We start from the raw sequence: 20,587 nt of genomic DNA, 5'->3' as shown, positions 1-20,587 counted from the left end.
CTGTATAGATTGGTGAATTCCACTTTTCACTTAAAATCGAGCACCCGAAAAGTCACAAGTATTACCTGTGATTTATTCAGTAGTAAAGAGCCTGCATTTGGCACACTCAGAGAGGCTTTCTTGAACATATCAATCCAGTAACAATCAAAACTCAGTGTCCACATAATTATGCACGTCACAGAACACTAAAGACAAGGCCTTGGGCTCAGCAATGGTGTTCCATATTGTGCAGATTTTCTGCAGGGGGAGTGGTTGGATGTCAAAGGATGAATTAGAATACTGAAATTTGTATTATTATTGGAAACCAATCCCTTTCCAGAATACTACATTATTTTTTCATCATGGGAGATGGGCTGGTTCCGGATGTATGCGCAGTTATCAAGGATGTTGTCAAGACGCCACCTCTGCCTGTTACTCCTGGTATGAAGATCTGTTGTTTTTGTTTCATGAGTTTCATTGTTTGTTTATTGAAAAATTTTTAGACTTTACATGTACTTTTGAATTTGCTGTCAGTCTATTTTTAAGTCAGCCTTTTCAAAGTACTTTGCATTGTGAATTTACAAAATATCAATGTGACTGAATGTAAATTCCTTTTAAAACTATTTCAGTACCAAAGAAAATATTTTGTTTTCAAACACAATTTTTTTGTTCACCCTAAAAATATTTCAATGTTCAAAATTTTGTAAGATAATGTAACCTGCTCATGTTCTTTTTGGCTCAATTCCATGTATCAAGTTTACTTGCTAACAACTAATGATCATGTACTGGTCTAAAGGGCCAAGAAATCTTCTGACATTGAAAACTAGTTCTGCTGTAAGTTGAACTGAGTAGTGCCATTGATAGATATGTTTTACCCTTTTTTCTATAGGTTGCACTGAATACGTGCCATCCTTAATCTGAAGTGGGTTGGGCAAACACAGCACAGATATTCAACTAACTGGAGCAGAGAAAAAGTGGTAATGCTTGCTATGATGGATGCGATCAGAAGGTTGGACAAAACCCTCCACAGATTCTCTATCTTGATTGGCCAAGAACCAGTCACGTGGCTTTCACTTTATTGCTATCTGGCATTTCCCGTCCAAAAGAACTCTACCTGTTTCAACTGAGGTACTATGCCCACAGTTACCAAAGAACTGTACTCATTGCCTGTGGCATTGTGTGCAAATGCATACCGAGGTGCACACAGCTAATTACGTGCATTGCAAAGACCTTGCACAACAAGAGTTTGGTTCAGTTATTTGCCAAGAAGTAGTTTGGAAAAGTGTTTTTTTGTTTGTTCAAAAAGACATAGTTTTTATTTGTGTTTTTATTATATAAATCAGTTACCAATTACATTTAAAGAGAATCTGTGGGAGAGGTGTTATAAACCAGTCTCTGTTGGTGATCCAGGGAGTTTTCTAGTTTTCCTCGGCTTTGCTTCAGGAAAATCAAACATTCCACGGATCACCTGGAGAGGTTAGTTATACTGCACCATTCAAAGCTGTCAGTATTATTTTGTATGAAAGGAAAATAAAAGGACCCGATGCTGCGAATCATAAGCCACAGTCTTTGAGTCATTAAGAAAATTGGAGCAAATCTTACATATTTGTCTGTCAAAGGTTTATCAAAGGCAATCTACTGTCACTTATCAAAGATACCATGCAGTGTTTGGACTGAGAAAATCTTGTACGAAAAGGTTACGTCTTAGCGTGTGTCGGAATCAAATTCTGAGTGGTTATGGCTTTCGTACTTGCCATTGACACACTGCAGTAAACAGTCACAGAAGTGACCTTGTTTGATTACTTTCCTAGCATCTGACATTTGCTTCTTTTCACTTGTGTTTTTCTAGGTTGATACACCAGTAATCTTTGGGAATTGTCAGGTTTCCTGAAGCCTGCCTTGGGAATGCAACCCAGCAGCCTAATCAGTGTGACGGTGCTTCCGATGTGGAGGGTGCTGATATGGGGTGCTCGCCATCGCTTGAGTCTTGCAATTTTGTTCACATTCTACCTTCCTTCATCTCTTTTAAAAAACGACGAGAGGTCCTTTCTCACAAGCACTGAAAACACGGGTCCTATGTGGTGAAATAGCTTCAAACTGCATGGATGTTATGTCTCTTGAAAGTGCACCCTTGTCTCCAAATTGCACGGGTCCAGCATGTTTTCTGCACGGATTGAAACCTCCCTCCTAACTCCATCATCAGTGCATAACCCACGCAAGTATCACTGGGTAAAGCATGCCATTATCCTGAGGATATTGTGTATTGACATCTGTCTTGCTCTTGCCTTTTTGCTCTTGCCTTTTTGCAGAATAGCACACAATATGCTGCCCATCAGTCACAGCCTTGCTGCCATCTGGTTCTGTACACACATTAGCATTGTATTTCCATTTTTTTGGGGGGGGGGTTGAAACCAGACTTATGAAGTTGGAGCCTTCCTTTCCCTTATAACAATTATCGTCTGGACCCGTGAATGGAAACAAAATGATGAATTATTGTGTGCAGTGAAATTTCTGACTTTCTTTCCCTTTTGAAAAATTTCTGTTGAGCCAAATTCAGAAAAAAAAGGAACAACACATTCACAGTAATTCCCGGGATCAAAGTGGATACCTCAAACTTAAAAATCTGATGTCTAAGGGATGAATTGTTCTACTCCATTCACATGAGAAATTGTTTAGGTTATAAAGTACCAGTTTGGAGCTGTATAAATCTTTGACGGCAACAAAGTTACCTCTAAGCGGCAGGGAAGATGTGCTGCCAGTATGGCTACTTGTGAGTCAGAGTCAAGGAATCTCTCACCCAATTGAGATCAACCTCTAGCAGTCGAATGTTTCATCATCATTGGTTTCTTGCACAAATGTTCATGCATAAAAAAGCAAGAGAACGGGTTGGAAAATTGCTGAAAATATTGCAGTATCACTGATAGTGGTGAAAATGTGGCAAAACCAGGAACGTTTACCAACGTGCTGCATATTGTAGCTATGAAAGCCTTCGATGAAATTGCAGGCATCCCTTGCATCAAACACCATGCACCAACCTTTGCAGGTGTGTGTTTCCTGTGCTTGTGCCGTAGAGCTCTTTATGGCTTCCACATTTTCCCAATGCTTATTTGTGCACGATATTTGAGTGTGGCATATTCATGAAGGAAATAAGAAGCTGGTTCTTTGTCATAAACTTTTCTTAATTAGAAATTTGTGCGTTGGTCAGTTTTACTTATGATGTCAAAAATTATATCTTTAAGGTGTATCAAAAATGAAAAAATAGCAATACAAAATGGATTGGTAATTGATTGGTAATGGATTGGTACGCTGAACTTCTGAAGCTGAACATGTCAAGTACGGTTGCACGGGAAAGCTTAGTTTATGAGCTCTCAATTGATCTCTATAATCACAGATAAATAAAAGCTATTAGCCTGTCATAACAAAAGGTAAACACCTGTTTCCAGTGTGGGGGTTAAGTGTGTCACCATCAAAAGCACATAAATCTTCCCTTATGTTCTTAAGCGCAAGCAACCTGTACAACTGGGCCATGATGTCTTGAGACGTCTGTGCTGGTCACAGGACAGTGCCGCACGTCATTGTCTTATCGCAGTCCGAAGAAGGCAGAGTGATTTTCCCTCAATGATGCTGTGGAATGGCCTCCTTGGTCATCTGGTCTTATACCCAGTGGTTATTTCCCTTTATTTATGTATACGAACATCATGATGTTGTTGTGTTGTTCATTTATTTTTACATACAATCTGTCTAATGATTTCTTTAACTAACTGGTGATGGGTCTTTCCTTATCCTTTGTTTAGCTTTTATTTTAAGCAGCACACAGTTTAATTAAAAGTACATGTAACTAACTAAAGGTTGTGAAACCTTTATTTCGATTACTCAGTATTATTTTGCTCCAAAAATAGTGAAGGGGTTTATTTACCAGCACCAAGTGCACGTTCTGTTAACATTTAGCGTCATGTATATTTTGTGTACATCTTCGGAAAGTATGCACAAGGAGCTGGAAACGTAAACCTTGGGTATGGGCAGATTTGGGGCACACTGTTTTTTGAAAGGGGACAGCTACATTTTTTTGTGGGGGAGGGGTGGGCCCATGAAATTTTAATCTTTTGTCACGCAATGTTTAATGGCCTTTCTAGAATATACCATCAGAAGGAAGGAAAATAAAACGGACCCCCAATGTTTTTCTCTGTATCAATAAAATGCCTCTTTTGCCTCCGCCCTCACCTTTGGTAGGTCAATAATAAGGCTAAAATAGTTGTCTTATTTTGGTTGTCTTATTTATGTCTTGTTCTTTTTTATTTCATCGACTTGCCCTTGACCCACACCAGCAACATATTTCGGGAAGAATATGTCAATAAAAGGTATTGTAACTGTAGTCTCTGTCAGGTGTGTGTGCTGTTTGTTGATTTTTAATTTGATTTATTTGAATTTGCCTATTTCCTTTTTGTTTTGTTTTATTTTTTTAATTGTTATTCGCTCGTGTGTACAAAATAATCAGTTCTTTTACTTTTCCAAAACGTTCACGCAGTTTTTTCTTTTTCTCTCGGAGTGTCTCAATCAGGATCTTGAAGAACTTAGTTTCGTAATATTAGCAAAGAGAGAGGTTTAATGTGTTCACTTTTTCGGTATGATAATTCCACTGTAGGCAAAATGCCCTGTATATTTATTTAGATCACATATAAACGTTTATCTGCGACTGCTGGCTTCGCCAAGTGCTTCTTTTATTGGATGCCTTAAAAAAATACCAAGGAGTTCGAGAAAGATCGTTTAAGAGTTTAATTTGACCAAACGTTGGTACAGTGAGTCATCTGATTGCACACCAACATAATTCAAATTCCCTAGACTTAAGATACTGCGCTATACCTCGTGATTCGGGGCAAGCTTTTGCGGAGCGACGTCCGTCTCTGAAATGTAGAGTCCTTAAATTTGTGCCCTTCTTGTCCATTGAAAACAGTGTATTGGTGCAAGGGGTCTCTTATGTAACAAACAAGAGCTTGCCCCGAATCAAGAGTGTCTTTAGTGTGGAGAATTCAAATTGAATTAAAAGAACTAACAAAAGGCTCGTTTGATTTAAAGCCCCCACTTCGGCAATAAAAGAACGCGCATACTTCATGCCGTTCAGTCTTTGATACGTTCTCTCAACGTTCCCCTAGACGAACTTAAGAATGAATGAATAGCATTTGTTACGCACGATTTTCTTTGACGCTGTCCCAATTATTTGTTGCGTCCGATCGCCGCATTTGGTCCAGTTGTGATTTGCAAAGGCATCATGCGATATACGAGTAGAATGTGTTTTGTAGGGCGGGCATTTATGCAAATTTTGAAATTCCTTTGCCTGCACGTGGTAACCGGACATGCGCATTTCTAGATCGACGTTTGCCTCGCCGAGGAAGCTTGCAACATTTCGTCACTTGCTGCTCTGACCTTGCGTCACGAAACATCTCCCGCGAGGGCATCCAAACCGTGCCACTTTCAACAGTTTCAACGAGAGAGGTGTAATGACTGTAAGTATCAAATGTGAAAACGCATTTTGTAGCCTTTTAAGCCATCTTCCTCGACGTAGGCCCGGTCCGTTTACTTTCTTTTTTACTCCATTTGTCGAAGTTAAAGCAAAAATGCGACCGGGCGTTATCAAGTTGCAATTAATTTGTGGAACACGAACACGAGTAGTGCTGTAACTTTACTCGCTCAGCGCCTTAACACAAACTGAATTTGATTGTGGTCAATTCCGGTAACTGACGTAACCGACCTTATTTTACGTATGCAAGCTGAGGCCCTATTGGCCGTTTTCTGGGACCTGAAGTGCATTGTATCGTATACTTGACAGAGTCCACTCTTACCAGCATGGGAAAATAAGTCAGAATTCTGAACAGACAAACAATATACTTCGTTTTGGAATTTAGTATCGAATGTAGTTGGCAAAAAGGCTCTTGAAAAACGTGTCGAGGTTAAAATATGACTGGAAAATAAGATTTCGTCATGCAATGTTAGGTTACGCCCCGGATCTCCGGTTAACGAAACAGTGAAAATCTGATTGGAAGAAAAATCCCTAAAAAGAAACGGCATTTTTCGCACTTTTTGCTGTGAGACAAATTTATTGTTGCCTTTGAATGACTAGAATTCCGAACAGATTCATTCTTTTTTGCAATCCAAGATCCGTTCTGTGAGACACCTTGTTAAATTCGTTTCTTCCGAAGAGTTCCACAGGCGGACGCCATTAATTATTCAGGGCAGTGACTCATAAACTGTAAGAAAGCAAACGCACGTCAGGAACAGTTAAATGGACTAGGAAAAATCTAAGTCTTTACTTAGAAAAACACTCAGAATTTTTCAGACGAGTCTCGTGAGGTTTTGTGCACAAGCTGCCTCCGTACAAGAAAGGAAACCATCTTGTTAGGCTAATTAACCCATTTATTAATGAAGAGTAAACCCAATTTTGATCTTGAGCATTTCCCACGTGGCATAAACTGAAAAAGTTTGATCCACTAAGATAAAACTCTCACGCTTCGATGCAATTAGATTTACAGAAGGGAACAAATTTGCCTGCATTTCCAATAATAAAGTCATACAGTGTATTAAACACTTTGCTGTTTCACTAGCATCATTGACAATAATTTGTTGCTTCTTGTGTGAATTGCTTTTTATTTTCTTGAGATGTTATTTGGACTTTTTCAAGACATAATTTTGTATGAAGTAAAGAATTCTCATTGTCTTTTCTGTGTGTCTCGTTTGCTTTTGCTATAGAAACAGTCACCACGTCTCCATGTTCCAGGCCACCACTGCAACGAGAGTGTAGACTGCAATCTCATCCAGTGAAAAGGCTACTAGTAGAGACTAATAGAGTAGTAGAGACTCATTGATCGTTGTAAGGTAAAGCATAATTGTTAAAGTAGTGTCTTATCCCATATTTTGGAAATGTAGAAAATAAAATGGCCGAAATTGTTCCTAACCACATGTTTTACAGTTGGAAAAATAATTGCTGCTAATGTGATTTTAACCCCAATAAACGAGTATAACTGACTAGAACTTCACAATAACTCTAGTATTTATTCAAAATTCAGTATTTTCAAATAAAACAAAACAGGTAGAAATATGTTGATCCCTCTGCCCTAATTAAACTTGGAATTAAACCATAATGAACAGATTCTAATTGAATGGCATTACTTGGAGGACATGCAACATGCTGTCAAAATTGTTCCTAAAAATGGCTAAAATTGTTCTGAACCCTTACGTCTTGAAAGAGTAAAATTAAAAGCATAATTGTTGCTAAAATTGTTCTAACCCTAAAAAGTGAATTGTCTGAGACCTTGCATTTTTAAATTGCCATTAAAATTGTTCTAACCTCTCATGCTTTGAAAGAGTAAAATTGCAAGAATAACTGATTTTAAAATGGTTCTAACCCTCATGTTGTAAAAAATGTGAATTGTTTGCAACCTGACATTTTTTTAACTGTATGTTTTAAGAAAGTAAAATTACAAGTATATTTGCTGCTAAAATTGTTCTAACCCCCATGATCTAAAAAAGTGAATTTTTTGCAAATTCACATTTAAAATTTGCCATTAAAATTGTTCGTTACGGTACGTTTTAAAATGCTGCAAAGAAAATGGTGGAAATTGCTCCTAAAACTGATGTTTTTAGAATAAAATTGCAAGAATAATTGATTCTAAAATTGTTCTAACCCCCATGTTGTTAAAATGTGAATAACTATGTTTTAAAAAAGTAAAATTACAAGTATATTTGCTAAAATTGTTCTAACCCCAATGTTTAATTAAAAAAGTGGATTGTTTGCAACTTTGCATTTAAAAATTGACATTAAATTTGTTCTCTAACCCCCATGTTCTAAAAAAAATTAACCTGTTTGCAACTTTTCTAACCTCTCGATTTAAAAGGTAGTAGATAAAATGGCGGAAATTGTTCTTTGCCCCATGTTTTAAGAGTAAAGCTGCAAGAATAATTGCTTCTAAAATTGTTCTAACCGCCATGTTAAAAATGTGAATAACTATGTTTTAAAAAAGCACAATTACAAGTATATTTGCTAAAATTGTTCTAACCCCAATGTTTAATTAAAAAATGAATTGTTTGCAACTTCGCATTTAAAAATTGACATTAAATTTGTTCTAACCCCCATGTTTGCAACTTTTGCTAACCTCTCGTTTTAAAAGGTAGTAGATGGCGGAAAATGGCAAAAATTGTTCCTAACCCCATGTTTTAAGAGTAAAACTGCAAGAATAATTGCTTCTAAAATTGTTCTAACCCCAATGTTTGATTAAAAAAGTGAATTGTTTGCAACTTCGCATTTAAAAATTGACTATAAATTTGTTTTAACCCCCATGTTCTAAAAAAGTGACCCGTTTGCAACTTTTCTAACTTCTCATTTTAAAAGGTAGTAGATAAAATGGCGGAAATTGTTCCTAACCCTATGGTTTTAAGAGTAAAACTGCAAGAATAATTGCTTCTAAAATTGTTCTAAACCCAATGTTTGATTAAAAACGTGAATTGTTTGCAACTTCGCATTTAAAAATTGACATTAAATTTGTTCTAACCCTCATGTTCTAAAAAAAATTAACCTGTTTGCAACTTTTCTAACCTCATTTTAAAAGGTAGTAGATAAAATGGCAGAAATTGTTCGTAACCCCATGTTTTAAGAGTAAAACTGCAAGAATAATTGCTTCTAAAATTGTTCTAAACCCGATGTTTGATTCAAAAAGTGAATTGTTTGCAACTTCGCATTTAAAAATTGACATTAAATTTGTTTTAACCCCCATGTTCTAAAAAAGTGACCTGTTTGCAACTTTTCTTACCTCATTTTAAAAGGTAGTAGATAAAATGGCAAAAATTGTTCCTAACCCCATGTTTTAAGAGTAAAACTACAAGAATAATTGCTTCTAAAATTGTTCTAAACCCAATGTTTGATTAAAAACGTGAATTGTTTGCAACTTCGCATTTAAAAATTGACATTAAATTTGTTCTAACCCTCATGTTCTAAAAAAGTGACCTGTTTGCAACTTTTCTAACCTCATTTTAAAAGGTAGTAGATAAAATGGCAGAAATTGTTCGTAACCCCATGTTTTAAGAGTAAAACTGCAAGAATAGTTGCTTCTAAAATTGTTCTAAACCAATGTTTGATTCAAAAAGTGAATTGTTTGCAACTTCGCATTTAAAAATTGACATAAAATTTGTTTTTAACCCCCATGTTCTAAAAAAGTGACCCGTTTGCAACTTTTCTAACTTCTCATTTTAAAAGGTAGTAGATAAAATGGCGGAAATTGTTCCTAACCCTACGTTTTAAGAGTAAAACTGCAAGAATAATAGCTTCTAAAATTGTTCTAACCCCCATGTTAAAAATGTGAATAACTATGTTTTAAAACAGTAAAATTACAAGTATATTTGCTAAAATTGTTCTAACCCCAATGTTTGATTCAAAAAGTGAATTGTTTGCAACTTTTCTAACTTCTCATTTTAAAAGGTAGTAGATAAAATGGCGGAAATTGTTCCTAACCCTATGTTTTAAGAGTAAAACTGCAAAAATAATAGCTTCTAAAATTGTTCTAACCCCCATGTTAAAAATGTGAATAACTATGTTTTAAAAAAGTACAATTACAAGTATATTTGCTAAAATTGTTATAACCCCCATGTTTGATTCAAAAAGTGAATTGTTTGCAACTTTGCATTTAAAAATTGACATTAAATTTGTTCTAACCCTCATGTTCTAAAAAAGTGACCTGTTTGCAACTTTTCTAACCTCATTTTAAAAGGTAGTAGATAAAATGGCAGAAATTGTTCCTAACCCCATGTTTTAAGAGTAAAACTGCAAGAATAATTGCTTCTAAAATTGTTCTAAACCCAATGTTTGATTCAAAAAGTGAATTGTTTGCAACTTCGCATTTAAAAATTGACATTAAATTTGTTTTAACCCCCATGTTCTAAAAAAGTGACCTGTTTGCAACTTTTCTGACCTCTCATTTTAAAAGGTAGTAGATAAAGTGGCGGAGATTGTTCCTAACCCCATGTTTTAAGAGTAAAAGTGCAAGAATAATTGCTTCTAAAATTTTATTTAAACCCCCGTGTAAAAAGAATTGTTGGCAAACTTGCATCAAAAACTCCCATGTTCTAAAAACAATGTTTATTAAAGTATACAAACTTTATTTTAAGTTGATGATAATTGGAAGAGAAATAATAAACAAGCAGATTTGATAATTTAATTTCTGTGGCATTTATTCACAAATTAATAGAAGCTAAACAATACATATTACAATTTGTTACAAGTCTAGAAACTTTATTTAAGTTGACAATTGCAAGAGGAATAATAAATGAGGAGATGTGCTTATTCTGTGTGGCATTTATTCACAACTTGGAAATAAAAGGTAGGTGACAAAGGACAAAGGACTAAGGACTAAGGACTAAGGACTAAGGACTAAGGACTAAGGACTAAGGACTAAGGACTAAGGACTAAGGACTAAGGACTAAGGACTAAGGACTAAGGACTAAGGACTAAGGACTAAGGACTAAGGACTAAGGACTAAGGACTAAGGACTAAGGACTAAGGACTAAGGACTAAGGACTAAGGACTAAGGACTAAGGACTAAGGACTAAGGACTAAGGACTAAGGACTAAGGACTAAGGACAAAGGACAAAGGACAAAGGACAAAGGACAAAGGACAAAGGACAAAGGACAAAGGACAAAGGACAAAGGACAAAGGACAAAGGACAAAGGACAAAGGACAAAGGACAAAGGACAAAGGACAAAGGACAAAGGACAAAGGACAAAGGACAAAGGACAAAGGACAAAGGACAAAGGACAAAGGACAAAGGACAAAGGACAAAGGACAAAGGACAAAGGACAAAGGACAAAGGACAAAGGACAAAGGACAAAGGACAAAGGACAAAGGACAAAGGACAAAGGACAAAGGACAAAGGACAAAGGACAAAGGACAAAGGACAAAGGACAAAGGACAAAGGACAAAGGACAAAGGACAAAGGACAAAGGACAAAGGACAAAGGACAAAGGACAAAGGACAAAGGACAAAGGACAAAGGACAAAGGACAAAGGACAAAGGACAAAGGACAAAGGACAAAGGACAAAGGACAAAGGACAAAGGACAAAGGGACAAAGGACAAAGGACAAAGGACAAAGGACAAAGGACAAAGGACAAAGGACAAAGGACAAAGGACAAAGGACAAAGGACAAAGGACAAAGGACAAAGGACAAAGGACAAAGGACAAAGGACAAAGGACAAAGGACAAAGGACAAAGGACAAAGGACAAAGGACGGAGTTTAAGGACAAAGGACGGAGTTTAAGGACAAAGGACGGAGTTTAAGGACAAAGGACGGAGTTTAAGGACAAAGGACAAAGGACAAAGGACAAAGGACAAAGGACAAAGGACAAAGGACAAAGGACAAAGGACAAAGGACAAAGGACAAAGGACAAATTTTTAGCGGGAGGGAGTTTAAGGACAAATTTTTAGCGGGAGGGAGTTTAAGGACAAATTTTTAGCGGGAGGGAGTTTAAGGACAAATTTTTAGCGGGAGGGAGTTTAAGGACAAATTTTTAGCGGGAGGGAGTTTAAGGACAAATTTTTAGCGGGAGGGAGTTTAAGGACAAATTTTTAGCGGGAGGGAGTTTAAGGACAAATTTTTAGCGGGAGGGAGTTTAAGGACAAATTTTTAGCGGGAGGGAGTTTAAGGACAAATTTTTAGCGGGAGGGGAGTTTTAAGGACAAATTTTTAGCGGGAGGGAGTTTAAGGACAAATTTTTAGCGGGAGGGAGTTTAAGGACAAATTTTTAGCGGGAGGGAGTTTAAGGACAAATTTTTAGCGGGAGGGAGTTTAAGGACAAATTTTTAGCGGGAGGGAGTTTAAGGACAAATTTTTAGCGGGAGGGAGTTTAAGGACAAATTTTTAGCGGGAGGGAGTTTAAGGACAAATTTTTAGCGGGAGGGAGTTTAAGGACAAATTTTTAGCGGGAGGGAGTTTAAGGACAAAAATTTTTAGCGGGAGGGAGTTTAAGGACAAATTATTAGCGGGAGGGAGTTTAAGGACAAATTTTTAGCGGGAGGGAGTTTAAGGACAAATTTTTAGCGGGAGGGAGTTTAAGGACAAATTTTTAGCGGGAGGGGAGGCGGGAGGGAGTTTAAGGACAAATTTTTAGCGGGAGGGGAGGCGGGAGGGAGTTTAAGGACAAAATTTTTAGCGGGAGGGGAGGCGGGAGGGAGTTTAAGGACAAATTTTTTAGCGGGGAGGGGAGGCGGGAGGGAGTTTAAGGACAAATTTTTAGCGGGAGGGGAGGCGGGAGGGAGTTTAAGGACAAATTTTTAGCGGGAGGGGAGGCGGGAGGGAGTTTAAGGACAAATTTTTAGCGGGAGGGGAGGCGGGAGGGGAGGCGGGAGGGAGTTTAAGGACAAATTTTTAGCGGGAGGGGAGGCGGGAGGGAGTTTAAGGACAAATTTTTAGCGGGGAGGGGAGGCGGGAGGGAGTTTAAGGACAAATTTTTAGCGGGAGGGGAGGCGGGAGGGAGTTTACGGACAAATTTTTAGCGGGAGGGGAGGCGGGAGGGAGTTTAAGGACAAATTTTTAGCGGGAGGGGAGGCGGGAGGGAGTTTAAGGACAAATTTTTAGCGGGAGGGGAGGCGGGAGGGAGTTTAAGGACAAATTTTTAGCGGGAGGGGAGGCGGGAGGGAGTTTAAGGACAAATTTTTAGCGGGAGGGGGAGGCGGGAGGGAGTTTAAGGACAAATTTTTAGCGGGAGGGGGAGGCGGGAGGGAGTTTAAGGACAAATTTTTAGCGGGAGGGGAGGCGGGAGGGAGTTTAAGGACAAATAAACACAGGCAAGGTCTTCACTCTCTTTATACTGCTTTACTGATGTTCATTCTTCCGAGTTGAAAGAAACTTCACTCATCTTCAGGCATCGGATGATCTTCCCAACCTGCAGTCAACAGAAAAAATACATATTAAATCACAATATATTTGCAGAGTTGACAAACATTCTAGATTCCAAAGTATTTGACAGGCAGTGCATTTTTTTAACGTTTATAAATTGTGAAGAACATCCAACGTGCTTTTATTGAGCTTTTGATTCCCATTTCATTAAAGAAAACGGGTTAAAAAACTTACCGGAACTATAATCTGTTCCTTCCTTTACACTCTCTACCTCCCCATTGATGAGTGAATCCAGAAAGCTGGAATAAACAATGTATAAAGGCATTATGCAAACTGCAAGGATTTTGTTCCATTTGCCACGCTCTGTTTACGATATTTTCCACTTGGGTTTTTACAAATAGTGAATGTTAAAATGCATATATGAAGGGATAGCCCTGTCGAAAATATCTACTATGGTATGAATGGACCACATCATTCCAAAGTGCTGGGAAACAGTGCATTCTAAACCAGCAGTTTTAAAGATAAATTCATGAAACTATATCTTCTTGTGCATTATGGTATATCAGCCAAAAACACATTCCAAGCCTAACCTTCAGGACAGTCATCTCGCTTCCGTCTGTCTCTCCTCCTGTCGATGTCCATGTAGGTGTCTTCCACGCTGTAATTAAAAAAACTTATAACGTTACACAGCCTACCACAGCCGTTTTTGAGTTATAGTTGCAATGTTGGTTACAACGGTAAAACAGGGTTCATACATTAAAAAATGCAACGTAAAACAAACGCTGACAAAATGAATTAAATCTGAAATAACTAGGCTATAGCTTCGGAGGATTGACGTCCATGTTTTTAACGTTTGAAGTGAGCATCCTGGAATTATGGCAGGCAATTTGTCCCCAAAATATCACGGATAACAGATACAAAACATCATATCCACAACGTGCCTCAATCAACATCAGCTTGTCTGCCTCTGCCGACTTTGGCACGTCTGCCGACTTCAGCTCTGTGCATTTGTGACTATCTCTGCCTGCAACAAAGGTAACATAAAGGCGACATGGGATGTCTGCATAATCAACAGTTCTTTACAAATTACTTTAAGTATTAAAGTTCACTGCAAGGTTTCCGTGCAAAAAGATACATAATTTGTTGGGTTCACCACAAAATGACATACCATCCATAGACTTTGTACACAGGATAAGTCAGTTTGCGGTGCATCAACTATACGGAATACGTCACTTCCTGAGACCGACGTATGGAGGAGGGAATGTGGTACACAATGTGGATTCCTTTCACACAACTTGTTTTTTTACCTTTTGTGGGAAAAGAGTGTTTTGGAGAAATATGATGCAAAAGAAAGGGAAAGTCAAAAAACCTCCAATAAACTAAATCTGACGGCCATGTGAAATTTGTGTCTTTAAGCTTGTATACCAATTGGCAAGGTCAATTATAAATGATTCATCTGCTGGAAATATTCAATAAAACTTAAAATAAAGTGACATTTTGGGACCGTCCTTTTTTCGTCGACCTCCAAATAAAGTTGCCCATTCATCTCTTGGTTCTCAGCTGCTGTTTTTGCAGTTGTGTTGCAAAACAGAATCAAAACCCACATCCACAGACATCCCCAATCTATCCCACATTCAAAGGCTCACACCAAGAGGAGGTCGTTTTTCAATTTTATATTAACTGTTAAATCATATGATAAAATATCCAAAGAAGCTACAGATTGCAACTTCTTCATTTTACCAGAAAACCACTTGATGGTATTATTTACAGCTGAAACCCTGACTTTTGAAAAAGCAAGATTATCGACCAACTTTCAACACCGCCGTAAGTACCAACTCTTGAAAGTCAGTGGTGTAATATTTGACAATATTTCTATGGCAATGCCCTGCAATGCAGACTGTGAAGAGCAATCAAGTTTGTGTTTGACACATCATAAATGTTCACAGACTTCACAAACATCGTGTATGAAATAACAATTATTTGCCCAAATGCCGAGCTTCTTCTGAAATTGCAAAAGAAATCTCGCTCACCTTAAAAGTGAAATCTGTGAGGCGTCTGAAAATGCTGTTTGATGAGATGACAGAGATGATCAACTGCTCTGTTCTTAGTTTACTGGAAGCCAATGATGTATGTCCCTCAATAGCCAGCAAGCTGTGAGAAGCCACACAATACCTGCATTTGAAATTGGGTCAGTAAAAGTAAGGGTTTAACAAAAACGTCAAATTATTCTTTTATTCAGGCACACTAAACTTAACCTGTTAGGGTGAGACTTTAATAAAAGACTGACAGAATATGTCGACAGAATATGTAACAATGCAAAACAGAAAAAAAAGGAATGTATGTCAACCAAAAAACATGCAGTTGTCTTCTGCACTTTCACTAGACAGCTCAGAAAAGGACAGAAAAATTTCAAAATTTAAAGCTTTTCTAGATGTTTTGGTTCACTTGTTTTTCCAAAGTTGATACCAAAAAGCTTATTTCAATATGAAATCCATACAACTTTGAACAAAAATTTTAAAAAGGCAAATAGATTTCTACTGAATTCAGAAAAAGGATAGTTTCTTAAATATGAAATGGCTACCCACAAGGTTCTTGGGAAATTATTATTATTATTTATTTCTGATAATGGCATCAAGGATTCCTTAAAAGTACCCTTGGCACTATAGCTTGCAAGCCTGAAGAAACCTGCTGTGAGGACACAATGAGAAGCAGTTACAGTTTTAGAGGTGGGAAGAAAACCCCACAGGAATATTCTCAAACAGCTGTGTAGTGGGGACTGGTGGTATTATTCACATCGCTGTGACATCCTAAAGAAAGCAGCATAGACTGGATGGCGTCTAGTCTCACTTCAGTTTCTTGGCATGAATACGAAAATCAAAGAATGGACACCATTAAATACACGTAAAACCATGGACAAATTAGTTGTTCTTAGCTCCCAAAACAGATGACAGTCAACCAAACAATTTGCATTAATGCACAAATTCAAAATGTTACTCTTTTTCTGTTGCAATTAAAATTCAAACTTTGCATTTGAGATTTGCAGGCTTATATGTAGCTTATAGCTGAACTCAGAATTGAGTGAGTAGTGCATCTTGAAGACCATATTTTAGTATATCTGCTCAAGTTGAAGTTTACACCTTATAAGGTACATGTACATGTATGTACCGCGTACATGTGCTTATACCTAAAAAATTATAACCCCTTGTACAATAAAACACATTGATTCTAATGACACTATCAAGACAATCTGATGTCTTTACAAGGAGATCAGAGAAAGTGGTCCAATAGGTGGTTGTGGGCTTGACTCTTGATTACATTAGGATTGAATCTTGTTTTAGGAGTGAATGGGGGAGATATTAATTATGAGGCATGGGCTAATAAGACTTGGGAGCCAAGAGCCACCACAGGTAATACCTGTACACGTACATTTAAAAGAAAATCTTGAGAAGATGATGCAGCATTATTAAAAGAATAAACATCATCAAATACAATTTCTGAAGCAAATTAAACACACAGATACTGACGGTGTTGGCACTGATCTTTTGCAAGACAGATTTTCCTAAACTTGTCAGTATTCTCATCAGTCCTAAATGTATTTCCTTTTAAAGCAACCTTTTAATGTTCGGTATGGAGAACTCGGGAGCCAAGGAGAATGCTCAGTATACCCCAAATGTTTGGTACAGAGGTGTTCAGAATAGCAGTGTTGGGCTGAATCACTTAAACTATTCAAGAACTTTACAGCACTGGAACTTAACAAACAGCTGAATTTTTGTGTATAACGTTCACTGCAGTCATTTAAACAAATTTATATTCCTAATGAAAATGCAACATGAAGTAATTGATGCAAAATGAACAAAATCTCAATTAACTACACTTCGACAAAGTTAGGAAATTCCCATTGATGCAGGCCAACTTTGAAAAAAGTATTCAGAGGGAGCTTCTTGAACAACAGCAGGCAATTTGTCTAAAAAATGATGAATCCATCAAGACATAAGGAATGACAAGATGGAAGCACTTTTACCGCTAAATCTCAAATAATAACACGTCATCACAAATCATCATATCCAATGCCAGCTGGTCTTCCTCTGATGACTTCAACTCTCTGACTGTCTACCTCTGCCATTAGCTTGTCCACCTCTGCTGACATCAGCCTGTACACCTCCACTGTCAACGTGACCACCTCTGCTGATGTCAGCCTGTATACCTCCACTGTCAGCGTGACCACCTCTGCCAACCTTAGCACATCTACATGTATTTCTGCCGACATCATCCTGTCTACCTCTACTGTCGGCGTATCCACTTCGGCCGACATCGGCCAGTCTACCTCTGTCAACCTAAGCACCGATGCTAACTTCAGCCTGTCAATATCTTCAGCCAATCTCTAACGACTTCAGGCTGTCTACCTGTGTGCTTTTTTGACTCTCCCTTTATGCAACAAAGGTACGTGTAAACAGGAGGATATTATTTGTTTTACTAGAGAATCTGCAAAACCAAACTTTTACTTTCACCACTTGAAACTTTCAAGTTTAAAATACACTTTAAACTTTCTATATGAATTATGAAAACATGCATAATTGAGCTGAGAATGTAGCGAGGAATTATTCAAAGAATAGGTTTTAGTACAATGACAGGTTTACATGACACAAGTACATGTACATTCGAAAGCGCTGACACTCTTGGCATTGTTGCACATTGATAACAAACCCACAGACCAGAACACTGAATCTGAAAAAACATTGTAAGGTAAATAGGGCTGGTAGTTGAGTCAGTTTGTAAGCCATTGTATTTCATTTATTTCAAATTTTGCTCTGGCCGGAAGAGGAATACTGACAAAGTTCCCAACAGGAACATTTCGCACAATATGCATCCTGGTCTTCAAGTGTCAAATAATACCTAAAATGTCTATCAAACGTGGCAGTTACATGTACTTTCAGCCAACGCATCCAATGAAAATAACTATCCCCTGTGGCAAGGAATATTACTGTAAGACTTGAGCAACGTGCCAACATCTTCCTATCAAAATTGTCTTTACATGTACAGATACATGTCACATACGTGTAATGCAGCCCTACTGTACTGTACACAGCACTAACAGAGCAAGCTCCAAGTGTCAAAGTTCAGTTTTTGGCACAGGTTTAGCTAAAAAATTGCACTTGCTCTAGTAATTTTTAAAGTGAATTTCTTGTTATTACTGAATCTAAGATGGAGGACATAATAAGGCACAGATGTCAATTTTCCTGTGCACTATGCTGCTGGATCTGTGCGTATTAGTCAGACCTGTATGCGTGGAAGGTTACAAGGCAGTTTAATTCAGAATGGTCGCATGGTGATCAATACAGGTTTTCATGCCGCTGCTGGGTTCATACATGTACAATGGACAAAAACATCATTACAAAATGATCCCAATTTCAGAAGAACCAAATGTGATAAACCGTTGCACGTGGATCACAAAATTCATTACAAAATGATCCCAACTTCAGAAGAACCGAATGTGATAAAAAGTCGCACAAGGATCAAAATATTTTCAATGAAGAAATTGATGTTTTTATGACACGGTTTTGCTTTTAGATGACTGTAGATGACTGCAGGGAAAAATCAGTAGTGTGGGTTTATGGAATTGTTTCCTACCGGTACCTTGTTCATAAATTTGAGCTTCTCAAGTTCAAGACAGGAAAGAGACTTACCAAACAGCAGAGAGCACAGAAACTTCACAAATCCTGAGTTACATCGAATTGATGATTTGAGACATGACGTACACGTTCAGTACATGTAAGGCTTCATGCTAAATTGTGAAAAGCACCTGGGAAGAAAATGTCAAAATGGAAAATGCCAAAAACTAAAAGAAACATCTGCAGGGCATGAAATCTATCAAGCAACAGGCTTGGAAGTGTATTGAAATGTATGACATAATGGTCTGGTCATTGCCAGACTGAAACAGCAGTAGTAGATGTACTTACATGTACCGTTACGGTACGTGTACATTTACGTCCTCATGTTTTAAAACAACTTCAAACCAACCCCAATTATAAAGTGTATTACGAACGTTTGTGGAGTTAAGCCACAGATGACGGTCTTGACTTCTCAGGATTCTCCTACACTGCCATCACAGATCCCTCGTATTGAAAAACAAAACAACCTGACAAGTAACGTCATTGGATATGAATATCCAGAACCAGAAGAAAAGCTCGGTATACAAGGTCTCAACCCCGTTCAACCTAAACAAAGTGAATTTTTTTATTTCTATAATTCAAACAATTTTAAAATGGGGCAAAAACAATCTCACGTAAACTTGCTTTATATCACAGGAGAGAGCCAAGCGGACGATGAAACAGTTTCTCACTATTGTTGGATCAAAGATGAATCGAGACTACTGTCATCACAGATTACCAAACACAACGGTAAAATCTATCATTGCAGTCTTTGCAATTCACCCTACCGATACAACAGAGAAGCTGATCGAAACAGACTCTTTGAAGAGTTCAAATGGCTTGATACCCATTCCTGTTTTATTGAAATGCCAAAAGACACAACAGACGGGTCCTCAACACTGTTTTTCACTAGTTACGAACACAAACAAAAAACACCATTTGTGATTTATGCAGATTTTGAATCGATCTTACAGCAAACAGGTGACAAAGCTCGCCCTCAAAAACACGTCGCTTGTGGTGTTAATACACAGTTGTTAGATGTGATGCAAAAACGATTGCTCAAAAGCTCTGCAGAGGTCCAAATGCTGCTCAAGTTTTTGTGGAGCAACTAATGTTGGAAGTCGAAAAGATATCTTTGCAAACCCTGAACCCTTACAGCTCACATGCGATCAATGACAGCAATTTAGACAAGCTGGAACCTTTTGGATCTGCAAAAAGAAATCTTTTTAACAAATATCAATGCTGGTGCGACAAACCAGAGTTCTCACCGGACCCCAACGATAACCGATGTTTATGGTGTAACAAGAAATTTAGCAAAAACCCCAAATTGAGAGACCACTGTCACGTGACAGGGGCCTTCAGAGGCGCAGCCCACGCCAATTGTAACTTACAACTCAGAATAGTTCCCAACGAAACGCAAATCCTAGTCGTGTTACACAATTTAGAAAATTACGACGTGCATTTCATTATGCAAGGTGCAAGCCTATTTCAAGGTAACGAACAAACTGACAAGATCTTTTACATTCCCAAAACATCGAAAAGTATGTCTCGTTTTCTCTAGGCCAGCTTCGATTTATAAACTAGTTTTATTTTATGGTAACGTCGCTAGACAGGCTTGTAAAAGCGTGTCACAAAACTCAAACGGACCCAAGTGCAAGCGTGTGGTGAGCAAAGCTCGCTTCTTTTGCAAAAAGGGATCTGTCTCTACGAATACATGACCTCAAAAAAGTTTAACGAGACGCTGCTACCACACTGAGTGCTTTTTATAGCAGTTTAAAACAAAATAGCATCAGGAATCAAAATACACCCAAACACAACAAGTCTGGCAAAGCTTTACAAAATAGCGTCAGCGAATCAGAATACACCCAAGAACAACAAGTCTGGCGAAGCTTTACAAATAGCATCAGCAAATCAGAATACACCCAAGAACAACAAGTCTGGCAAAGCTTTAAACTGTAAAACCCTCTGTGACTATCACAACCTTTGTGTCAAAACAGAGAACTTGCTTTTGGCAGATGTGTTTCAAAACTTTAGAGACATGTCTTATAAAAACTATGGTCTCGATCCTGCCAACTATTACACAGCA

General features: G+C 37.9%; 2 protein-coding genes and 1 long non-coding RNA gene across 20 annotated transcripts in view; 2 read left to right on the top strand and 1 right to left on the bottom strand.

Annotated features, from left to right (window-relative positions):
- The window catches only part of LOC147799645 (uncharacterized), a 78,105-nt gene extending 74,652 nt beyond the window's left edge, over window positions 1–3,453 (top strand). For 6 of the 7 annotated variants that reach the window (XR_015424659.1, XM_087134136.1, XM_087134137.1 and 3 more), the window contains 3 exons: window positions 320–420; window positions 869–956; window positions 1,829–3,453. Coding sequence is in view for 6 of the 7 variants with exons in the window: in XM_087134136.1 (XP_086990262.1) it covers window positions 320–420; window positions 869–895 (128 nt within the window). In the remaining variant the exon portion in view is untranslated. Of the gene's footprint in view, window positions 1–319; window positions 421–868; window positions 989–1,828 lie in introns of all 7 variants that reach the window. The other variant, XM_087134135.1, reaches the window with a different exon arrangement.
- The window catches only part of LOC147799642 (uncharacterized), a 564,475-nt gene that overhangs the window by 481,137 nt on the left and 62,751 nt on the right, over window positions 1–20,587 (bottom strand). For 2 of the 12 annotated variants that reach the window (XR_015424661.1, XR_015424664.1), the window contains 5 exons: window positions 14,884–15,025; window positions 13,795–13,877; window positions 13,444–13,511; window positions 13,088–13,152; window positions 12,713–12,899 (listed from right to left, as the gene is read on the bottom strand). The exons of 5 other annotated variants lie outside the window; for them this stretch is intronic. The gene's annotated coding sequence lies outside the window, so the exon portion shown is untranslated. Of the gene's footprint in view, window positions 1–12,712; window positions 12,900–13,087; window positions 13,153–13,443; window positions 13,512–13,794; window positions 13,878–14,883; window positions 15,026–15,554; window positions 18,654–20,587 lie in introns of those variants that run through there. 5 more of the 12 variants (XR_015424660.1, XR_015424663.1, XR_015424662.1 and 2 more) reach the window with 5 other exon arrangements.
- On the top strand, window positions 3,456–7,190 carry LOC147799644 (uncharacterized). The gene is made up of 3 exons (XR_015424668.1): window positions 3,456–4,337; window positions 5,345–5,480; window positions 6,721–7,190. It is a non-coding gene; the product is annotated as an uncharacterized LOC147799644 (long non-coding RNA).

This window comes from Acanthaster planci, linkage group LG03, assembly GCF_054643075.1.
Source record: "Acanthaster planci isolate LZ-2023a linkage group LG03, COTS_SCS, whole genome shotgun sequence".
NCBI lineage: Eukaryota > Metazoa > Echinodermata > Asteroidea > Valvatida > Acanthasteridae > Acanthaster > Acanthaster planci.
The sequence above is the reverse complement of the archived record's forward strand: the minus strand, read 5'-3'. Positions and strand labels throughout refer to the sequence as shown.